At 48.4% G+C, this 11,166-nt stretch overlaps 1 protein-coding gene across 4 annotated transcripts in view; it reads left to right on the top strand.

The window, feature by feature from the left end:
* The first annotated feature begins 2,495 nt into the window (after nucleotides 1-2,495).
* The window catches only part of NVL (nuclear VCP like), a 35,164-nt gene continuing 26,493 nt past the window's right edge, over nucleotides 2,496-11,166 (top strand). For all 4 annotated transcript variants that reach the window (XM_069768420.1, XM_069768418.1, XM_069768419.1 and 1 more), the window contains exons 1-5: nucleotides 2,496-2,624; nucleotides 2,995-3,068; nucleotides 3,642-3,694; nucleotides 7,608-7,695; nucleotides 8,262-8,319. In XM_069768420.1, the coding sequence (XP_069624521.1) occupies nucleotides 2,565-2,624; nucleotides 2,995-3,068; nucleotides 3,642-3,694; nucleotides 7,608-7,695; nucleotides 8,262-8,319 (333 nt within the window). In that variant the 5' untranslated portion in view covers nucleotides 2,496-2,564. The remainder of the gene's footprint in view (nucleotides 2,625-2,994; nucleotides 3,069-3,641; nucleotides 3,695-7,607; nucleotides 7,696-8,261; nucleotides 8,320-11,166) is intronic.

Here is an 11,166-nt window from a genome sequence, read left to right as displayed (position 1 = left end):
GCTGAAGGGACCTGGGTTAGATGCAGGCCATCACTGTCTGTGAATTTTAAGTGTCGTATCAGTGGCCCAAAGGCATTTAAGCCCTTAAAAACATCAGTTACTTATTCAAATCTGTGAAAATGGGCTGTTTGCCCACTTTGATGCCAGTTCTGGTGCCCAGAACCCATTTGGGCCAGGCTGGAGGGACGTGGATTTGATGCAGGGCATCACTATCTGTATATTTTAAGTGTCAGATCAGTGGCCTATGGCATTTAACCCCTTAAAAACCAGTTACTTATTCAAATCTGTGAAAATGGGCTGTTTGCCCACTTTGATGCCAGTTCTGGTGCCCAGAACCCATTTGGGCCAGGCTGAAGGGACCTGGGTTTGATGCAGGGCATCACTGTCTGTGAATTTTAAGTGTTGTATCAGTGGCCCAAAGGCATTTAAGCCCTTAAAAACATCAGTTACTTATTCAAATCTGTGAAAATGGGCTGTTTGCCCACTTTGATGCCAGTTCTGGTGCCCAGAACCCATTTGGGCCAGGCTGGAGGGACGTGGATTTGATGCAGGGCATCACTGTCTGTGTATTTTGTGCATCAGATCAGTGGCCCAAAGGCATTTAACCCCTTAAAAATATCAGTTACTTATTCAAATCTGTGGAAATGGGCTGTTTGCCCACTTTGATGCCAGTTCTGGTGCCCAGAACCCATTTGGGCCAGGCTGGAGGGACGTGGATTTGATGCAGGGCATCACTGTCTGTATATTTTAAGTGTCAGATCAGTGGCCCTAAGGCATTTAACCTCTTAAAAACATCAGTTACTTATTCAAATCTGAGAAAATGAGCTGTTTGCCCACTTTAATGCCAGTTCTGGTGCCCAGAACCCATTTGGGCCAGGCTGGAGGGACGTGGATTTGAAGCAGGGCATCATTATCTGTATATTTTAAGTGTCAGATCAGTGGCCCAAAGGCATTTCACCCCTTAAAAACATCAGTTACTTATTCAAATATGTGAAAATGGGCTGTTTGCCCACTTTGATGCCAGTTCTGGTGGCCAGACCCCATTTGGGCCAGGCTGAAGGGACCTGGGTTTGATGCAGGGCATCACTGTCTGTGAATTTTAAGTGTTGTATCAGTGGCCCAAAGGAATTTAACCCCTTAAAAACATCAGTTACTTATTCAAATCTGTGGAAATGGGCTGTTTTCCCACTTTGATGCCAGTTCTGGTGCCCAGAACCCATTTGGGCCAGGCTGGAGGGATGTGGATTTGATGCAGGGCATCACTGTCTGTGTATTTTGTGCATCAGATCAGTGGCCCAAAGGCATTTAACCCCTTAAAAACATCAGTTACTTATTCAAATCTGTGGAAATGGGCTGTTTGCCCACTTTGATGCCAGTTCTGGTGCCCAGAACCCATTTGGGCCAGGCTGGAAATAACTGGTTTTTATGTGGGGCGCCCTGTTCTATATGTCTGCAGTGTGAGATCAGTGGCCCAAAGGCATTTAACCCTTTCTTCAGCGCTGTTTGCTGCCCACTTTGCTGCCCATTTTTGTGCCAGTTTTATTGTTTTTGTTGCCGTTTTTAAGTGTCTTCACATCAGGGCTCCTCGCTGCATTGTGTTTTATTATTATGATGATTATTTTTTGTTGTTAAACCTATAAAAAACAGAAAAGAAAAAATTGCCGAATAAGAAACTGACGAATAAGAAACCAACTTCAGCTTCGTGACCCTGAGTAGATCCCTATATCAATGCAGACCCCGAGTAGATCCCTATATAGGCACAGAAACCAGAGTAGAACCCTAAATAAATACAGACCATGGGTGGATCCCTAAATAAATTCAGAAACCAAAGTAGATCCCTAAATGAATGCAGACCCTCGAGAAGATAGAATAAATGCAGATCCCTAAGTAAATTGCTAAATAAATGCAGATCTGAAAAAGATCCCTAAAAACTCAGGAATCTCCCACACTTTGCGGGTGCTGTAAAACACAAGGTGTGAACAAGCCCTAGGGGAAAAGACGCAGATTCCGTGCAGACATCCAGAGCGCAGTGTCATGCAGGGAGATTCCCATCCAGACCGCCTGCAGGTCACAGAGCAGTCTCACCCATTGTTCCCACAGGCAGGAATTACACTGTGAGACTGACAGAGCCCAGAACAATCAGTTTAGTGCTGAAAACTACAAATCCCAGAAAGCAATGGAGGAAGCTCCCACGTGATCATGACCACACTGTATCACGTGATAAACGTCATCATTCCGTCCCGGAAGTGCTAGGACCCCACGTGTGGTGACGTCATCTGCACTGCAGTGATGCTATATATATTTTTTTTTTCTTTTATTTTTTTTTCTTGTTTTTTATTATTATTCCCTGCAGGAAGAACCTGCGTAAAGACTGAGGACACCTGCTACTAGGAGAAGCGTGATTCTATGTGCGGATCCCGGGACAGGCAATGCTGCGGATACCTATGTGAAAAGGCTCTATCTGGCAGGCGGCGGAGGAGGCAGGCATCGCGGCGGACAGCTACGTGTGAGGACCCCTCGGCTCACACGTGAGTTAGGAGCTGTGAACCGGGGTCGGTGCGATCATGAAGATCCGTCACGTGTCCCCGGGAATAGACAGGAGGCTGAAGCACCGGCTGGCGCAGGTAGTGGCCCCTGACACTGGTCTATCCGGGGCCCTTTATTATTATATACGTCCTGCTGATCTTTGCCATGTTATCTCACACAGGGGGGAGTCATAGCGTCGTGGCTGGTGATGCATGTGGCACTTGTAGTTCTTCTCTGCAGCTTATGGCATCCCCTCCCCCGTGCTTTACACTGCAGCTCCTCCAGTTCAGATTTGCTGCGGCGTCTAATTGTAAAGCCCTGAGTTGTGCAGAGTCTGGAGCTGTGGCCGGTCCCCTCCTCTGTGCTTTACACTGCAGCTCTGATCCCCTCCCCTTCTACCAGACTTCTGTATCACAAACCTTGAATTCTACGACACTTATATTTTTCATATTTTGTTATTTTTCTCAGTATTTGAGCAGTAACAGATGTGGAGGGTACGTGGACCTCACGGCGGTGGCCGCCGACCTCCAGAAGACCTACAGGTAACATACAGGCGCCTGTGTGCAGTATCCGTATGGTCTGTAGATCGGACGGTCGACACAGATCAAGGTCGTCCCCTCCCCAGCAAAGCTTCTATTTAAAGGGGGTGTCCAGGTTCACAAAAAAATGGCTTCTTTCCTGCAGAAACAGCGCCTCCCTGAGACCATAGGTTGTATGTGTTATTGCACGTTAACCCCATTGAAGTGAATGGATCTGGGCTGCGATGTCGCCACAACCCATGGTCAGGGACATGAAAATCTGTATTTCATCCCCCGGCCTTTTTGTTTATAGGGGTGAGAGACTCCAATGACTCCATCTCATCAGCAGCTTTGTCCTCCCCATTGGGAAAACATGAACGCTCAGCACGCCGGCTATAGGCAGGAAAGGCCACAGAACTAGGAGGTGGTGGCCAGAACTCTCTATAAGGGGGTATCCGAGCAGCGCGGGTTATAAGGCGACACTGCAGGATGTCGGACTATCATTCATGGGACCCTATAGGGACACTTTCCGCATGTGTCAGGGCCGCAATTCTGCTCCTCTCGGAGTCATATAACGCACCTGTCTTCTATCTCCAGTTCAGAATATGGCAGAAGGAAAAGAAACGCCTTCAGGATCCAAGTAGAGAAAGGTGAGAAGTCTGGGGACGTCACTGATCACATGTGTATCACCGTCAGCAAGCAGAGGTAGAGCTTCTGTAAATGTGCTGTACACGGACTATGGGCCGATACAGGAAAGAGGGGTACAGCCGTAAGATGGAGGGAAGGCTCGGCGCGATCTGGAGGGAAGGCTCGGCGCGATCTGGAGGGGAGGCTCGGCGCGATCTGGAGGGGAGGCTCGGCGCGATCTGGAGGGGAGGCTCGGCGCGATCTGTATCTTTGTCTCAGAAGCTACAGGTCCTTCTCAAAAAATTAGCATATAGTGTTAAATTTCATTATTTACCATAATGTAATGATTACAATTAAACTTTCATATATTATAGATTCATTATCCACCAACTGAAATTTGTCAGGTCTTTTATTGTTTAAATACTGATGATTTTGGCATACAACTCCTGATAACCCAAAAAACCTGTCTCAATAAATTAGCATATCAAGAAAAGGTTCTCTAAACGACCTATTACCCTAATCTTCTGAATCAACTAATTAACTCTAAACACATGCAAAAGATACCTGAGGCTTTTATAAACTCCCTGCCTGGTTCATTACTCAAAACCCCCATCATGGGTAAGGGTACCGTCACACTATAACATTTCGATCGCTACGACGGTACGATTCGTGACGTTCCAGCGATATCGTTACGATATCGCTGTGTCTGACACGCAGCAGCGATCAGGGATCCTGCTGAGAATCGTACGTCGTAGCAGATCGTTTAGAACTTTCTTTCATCGCTGGATCTCCCGCTGTCATCGCTAGATCGGTGTGTGTGACACCGATCTAGCGATGCGATCCAGCGATGCGTTCGCTTGTAACCAGGGTAAACATCGGGTTACTAAGCGCAGGACCGCGCTTAGTTACCCGATGTTTACCCTGGTTACAAGCGTTAAACTAAAAAAAAACAAACAGCACATACTTACATTCCGGTGTCCGTCAGGTCCCTTGCCGTCTCTGCTTCCCGCACTGTGACTGCCGGCCGTAAAGTGAAAGCAGAGCACAGCGGCTGTGCTTTCACTTTCACTTTACGGCCGGCAGTCACTGAGTGCGGGAACCAGACTGCAAGGGACCTGACGGACACCGGAATGTAAGTATGTGCTGTTTGTTTTTTTTTAGTTTAACGCTTGTAACCAGGGTAAACATCGGGTAACTAAGCGCGGTCCTGCGCTTAGTAACCCGATGTTTACCCTGGTTACCCAGGGACCTCGGCATCGTTGGTCGCTGGAGAGCGGTCTGTGTGACAGCTCCCCAGCGACCACACTACGATTTACCTACGATCACGGCCAGGTCATATCGCTGGTCGTGATCGTAGGTAAATCGTATAGTGTGACGGTACCCTAAGACTAGCGACCTGACAGATGTCAAGAAGGCCATCATTGACACCCTCAAGCAAGAGGGTAAGACCCAGAAAGAAATTTCTCAACAAATAGGCTGTTCCCAGAGTGCTGTATCAAGGCACCTCAATGGTAAGTCTGTTGGAAGGAAACAATGTGGCAGAAAACGCTGTACAACGAGAAGAGGAGACCGGACCCTGAGGAAGATTGTGGAGAAGGACCGATTCCAGACCTTGGGGAACCTGAGGAAGCAGTGGACTGAGTCTGGTGTGGAAACATCCAGAGCCACCGTGCACAGGCGTGTGCAGGAAATGGGCTACAGGTGCTGCATTCCCCAGGTAAAGCCACTTTTGAACCATAAACAGCGGCAGAGGCGCCTGACCTGGGCTACAGAGAAGCAGCACTGGACTGTTGCTAAGTGGTCCCAAGTACTTTTTTCTGATGAAAGCAAATTTTGCATGTCATTCGGAAATCAAGGTGCCAGAGTCTGGAGGAAGACTGGGGAGAAGGAAATGCCAAAATGCCTGAAGTCCAGTGTCAAGTACCCACAGTCAGTGATGGTGTGGGGTGCCATGTCAGCTGCTGGTGTTGGTCCACTGTGTTTCATCAAGGGCAGGGTCAATGCAGCTAGCTATCAGGAGATTTTGGAGCACTTCATGCTTCCATCGGCTGAAATGCTTTATGGAGATGAAGATTTCATTTTTCAGCACGACCTGGCACCTGCTCACAGTGCCAAAACCAATGGTAAATGGTTTACTGACCATGGTATTACTGTGCTCAATTGGCCTGCCAACTCTCCTGACCTGAACCCCATAGAGAATCTTACAAGGGGGATTGTGGAAACCACAAGAGAACAACACCAACAAGGGAAAATGTAAATAACATATAAACCTTTATTAATGTATACAACATACCAATAAAATACAGGCCAAAACATGGAACAAAGTGCCAAGACGGTGAACCACACGGAAACTCAGCCGCCCGTGCGAACTACAAAGACGTACAGCTGAGGAACTGGTTAATAGTATATATCATATAAAATATTATATTATAATTGGGACTATAGTTAGCCAACTAATAGCGCATACAACAGATGGTGTCTATGTGTATCTAGAAATTGTATCCTGCATGTACTTTATATAACATAAAATGCGGCTCAGAAAGTAAACAGTATAATATGCAAGTGCCAGAGAATGAGACAATGCATCAATATGTAGCAGGAAAACATATATAGTACCCATGTGTAGGGATCACATAGACAAACCCGAATAGTAGAGATATTTAGAACTATAGCCACATGGTCACCACCCATACAATATACCGGCTTCCTCACATGCTAAAATAGCAACAAGCCTGCCAAAAAGTATATTACCTGTGTGGCGATGAGTGGTGATCAAACCAGGACCTCAAGCTGCACGTCCGCCCGACGCGCGTTTCGGAGGGGGACTCCTTCGTCAGGGGGCGTGAGAATCTGTGGGATATTGTGAAGAGAAAGTTGAGAGACGCAAGACCCAACACTCTGGATGAGCTTAAGGCCGCTATTGAAGCATCCTGGGCCTCCATAACATCTCAGCAGTGTCACCGGCTGATTGCCTCCATGCCACGCCGCATTGAAGCAGTCATTTCTGCCAAAGGATTCCCCACCAAGTATTGAGTGCATAACTGAACATTATTATTTGATGTTTTTTTTGTTTGTTATTAAAAAAACACTTTTATTTGATTGGATGGGTGAAATATGCTAATTTATTGAGACAGGTTTTTTGGGTTATCAGGAGTTGTATGCCAAAATCATCAGTATTAAAACAATAAAAGACCTGACAAATTTCAGTTGGTGGATAATGAATCTATAATATATGAAAGTTTAATTGTAATCATTACATTATGGTAAATAATGAAATTTAACACTATATGCTAATTTTTTGAGAAGGACCTGTATACCTCTGTTTGCTGACAGTGAATGGCAGCCGTCTTCACATCCATAGCTCTTTTTTTCAGAGAGTTTGTTGCACAGATATCCAATATTTGCATCTTCCGTCATCGGCTGAATCAGCAGAACGAGGGTCCACAGTTCTCAGTGTTTAAGGGGCTAAACTTCTGCATCAGGAGGAGAGCAGATTCCTGCCGGCTCATGTCTGTGATTGCCAGGTATCTGTTTTACGCTTGTTGATAGGACGTGTGCGCGACACCTGGCGGTCATGGCGTCACCGGCCTCGCTCACCTCCCGATGCAGAACAGTGAGGATTACTTTCCAGCCGATGCTTTTGGTGTAGACTAACAGAGGGGTCCCTCCTCCCCCCGTGTCCGCCACCATTCCCCTTCACACGTCTTTACGCCTTGTCTAATGGCGTCTTAACATGAATGAAGCACAGACACTGAGCCCTGTGCTGTGCCCGTGTACGGTGTGGCCCCTCATCACATCATATGGGGTCCTCCTCACACCCGCCACCATCAGTAGTGCTGGAGAGGCAGCGCCGGTCACATGGGCACAGGGAGAATGCACGATGGTCGAGTCATGGACAACACGTTCTGTGGCTTAAGGTTTTATGTTCTTTTCTAGTGTTTAAAGTTATCTGTGAGGAAAATGAAGATGGCGGAAATCTGGAAGAATCACATTTGGCAAAGCGGGCGAAGAGAGGAGCTGACGGGTAAGCGGGCAACGACTCACCCAGCCGCGTGTTCGGTGGGCAAGTTACGCTAGTGCAGACATATTGCCGGATTCCCTGTAATAATAATAATCTTTATTTATATAGCGCCAACATATTCCGCAGCGCTTTACAGTTTAACAGCTTCAAACACAACAGTCATAAGTAACAATTTAACAATACAATAATTAAAGCAACTTCTCCTTCCTATAATGTTGTGAATACTGTAGTTACATTAGTGATCTGCAGCCTGGGACTTTACAGTTGCCTGTGGCTGTCAGAACATGCTGGGAGTTGTAGTCCCCCCCAACAGTAGTCGTCCATACAAGAGGGGTATGTTGAGCACACGGCGTCATTTTTCAGGCTCCATAACCTGACTGAAAGTGCTAAGGATATAAAGTTTCCTAAGACGCCAGTGATAACATCACCAGTATTTTCCTGAAGCATCTTCTGCTTGAAAAGTTTGGCGGCTTCAACTGAGTTTAAGATGCGTCGTGTGCACAGAGTCTAAGGGTCAAATGGATGCAGATGTGAGAAAAAACATATTGTGCTTATCTTCTCTTATGCAGGGATCTGGAATTTCCTTCTGATGACTCCACGGACACCGATGATTACACAGATCAGCCCGTGAGTACCCTGCACATAAGAGCTGACACTCTACAGGAGAGAGGACCCTGCACATAAGAGCTGACACTCTACAGGAGAGAGGACCCTGCACATAAGAGCTGACACTCTACAGGAGGGAGGACCCTGCACATAAGAGCTGACACTCTACAGGAGAGAGGACCCTGCACATAAGAGCCGACACTCTACAGGAGAGAGCACCCTGCCCATAAGAGCTGACACTCTACAGGAGAGAGCACCCTGCCCATAAGAGCTGACACTCTACAGGAGAGAGGACCCTGCACATAAGAGCTGACACTCTACAGGAGAGAGGACCCTGCACATAAGAGCTGACACTCTACAGGAGAGAGGACCCTGCACATAAGAGCTGACACTCTACAGGAGGGAGGACCCTGCACATAAGAGCTGACACTCTACAGGAGAGAGGACCCTGCACATAAGAGCTGACACTCTACAGGAGAGAGCACCCTGCCCATAAGAGCTGACACTCTACAGGAGAGAGCACCCTGCCCATAAGAGCTGACACTCTACAGGAGAGAGCACCCTGCCCATAAGAGCTGACACTCTACAGAAGAGAGCACCCTGCCCATAAGAGCTGACACTCTACAGAAGAGAGCACCCTGCCCTTAAGAGCTGACTCTCTACAGGAGAGAGGACCCTGCACATAAGAACTGACACTCTACAGGAGAGAGGACCCTGCACATAAGAGCTGACACTCTACAGGAGAGAGGACCCTGCTTATAAGAGCTGACACTCTACAGGAGAGAGGACCCTGCACATAAGAGCTGACTCTCTACAGGAGAGAGGACCCTGCCCATAAAAGCTGACACTCTACAGGAGAGAGCAGCCTGCCCATAAGAGCTGACACTCTACAGGAGAGAGGACCCTGTACATAAGAGGCTGACACTCTATAGGAGAGAGGACCCTGCCCATAAGAGCTGACTCTCTACAGGAGAGAGGACCCTGCACATAAGAGGCTGACACTCTACAGGAGAGAGCACCCTGCCCATAAGAGCTGACACTCTACAGGAGAGAGCACCCTGCCCATAAGAGCTGACACTCTACAGGAGAGAGCACCCTGCCCATAAGAGCTGACACTCTACAGGAGAGAGCACCCTGCCCATAAGAGCTGACACTCTACAGAAGAGAGCACCCTGCCCATAAGAGCTGACTCTCTACAGAAGAGAGCACCCTGCACATAAGAGCTGACACTCTACAGGAGAGAGGACCCTGCTTATAAGAGCTGACACTACAGGAGAGAGCACCCTGCACATAAGAGGCTGACACTCTATAGGAGAGAGCACCCTGCTCATCAGAGCTGACACTCTACAGGAGAGAGGACCCTGCACATAAGAGCTGACACTCTACAGGAGAGAGCACCCTGCCCATAAGAGCTGACACTCTACAGGAGAGAGGACCCTGCACAGGAGAGAGGACCCTGCACATAAGAGCTGACACTCTACAGGATAGAGGACCCTGCACATAAGAGCTGACACTCTACAGGAGAGAGCACCCTGCACATAAGAGCTGACACTCTACAGGAGAGAGGACCCTGCTCATAAGAGCTGATACTCTACAGGAGAGAGGACCCTGCTCATAAGAGCTGATACTCTACAGGAGAGAGGACCCTGCACATAAGAGCTGACACTCTACAGGAGAGAGGACCCTGCACATAAGAGCTGACTCTCTACAGGAGAGAGGACCCTGCACATAAGAGCTGACACTCTACAGGAGAGAGGACCCTGCACATAAGAGCCGACACTGTACAGGAGAGAGGACCCTGCACATAAGAGCCGACACTGTACAGGAGAGAGGACCCTGCACATAAGAGCCGACATTCTACAGGAGAGAGGACCCTGCACATAAGAGCTGACACTCTACAGGAGAGAGGACCCTGCACATAAGAACTGACACTCTACAGGAGAGGGGACCCTGCACATAAGAGCTGACTCTCTACAGGAGAGAGCACCCTGCCCATAAGAGCTGACACTCTACAGGAGAGGGGACCCTGCACATAAGAGCTGACTCTCTACAGGAGAGAGGACCCTGCACATAAGAGGCTGACACTCTATAGGAGAGAGGACACTGCCCATAAGAGCTGACTCTCTACAGGAGAGAGGACCCTGCACATAAGAACTGACTCTCTACAGGAGAGGACCCTGCACATAAGAGGCTGACACTCTACAGGAGAGAGCACCCTGCACATAAGAGGCTGACACTCTACAGGAGAGAGGACACTGCACATAAGAGGCTGACACTCTATAGGAGAGAGGACCCTGCCCATAAGAGCTGACTCTCTACAGGAGAGAGGACCCTGCACATAAGAGGCTGACACTCTACAGGAGAGAGCACCCTGCACATAAGAGGCTGACACTCTATAGGAGAGAGCACCCTGCACATAAGAGCTGACACTCTATAGGAGAGAGGACCCTGCACATAAGAGCCGACACTGTACAGGAGAGAGGACCCTGCACATAAGAGCCGACACTGTACAGGAGAGAGGACCCTGCCCATAAAAGCTGACACTCTACAGGAGAGAGCAGCCTGCCCATAAGAGCTGACACTCTACAGGAGAGAGCAGCCTGCCCATAAGAGCTGACACTCTACAGAAGAGAGCACCCTGCACATAAGAGCCGACACTCTACAGGAGAGAGGACCCTGCCCATAAGAGCTGACACTCTACAGGAGAGAGCACCCTGCCCATAAGAGCTGACACTCTACAGGAGAGAGCACCCTGCCCATAAGAGCTGACACTCTACAGAAGAGAGCACCCTGCCCATAAGAGCTGACTCTCTACAGGAGAGAGGACCCTGCACATAAGAGCTGACTCTCTACAGGAGAGAGGACCCT

This window comes from Ranitomeya imitator, chromosome 5, assembly GCF_032444005.1.
Source record: "Ranitomeya imitator isolate aRanImi1 chromosome 5, aRanImi1.pri, whole genome shotgun sequence".
Classification (NCBI taxonomy): domain Eukaryota; kingdom Metazoa; phylum Chordata; class Amphibia; order Anura; family Dendrobatidae; genus Ranitomeya; species Ranitomeya imitator.
The sequence above is the reverse complement of the archived record's forward strand: the minus strand, read 5'-3'. Positions and strand labels throughout refer to the sequence as shown.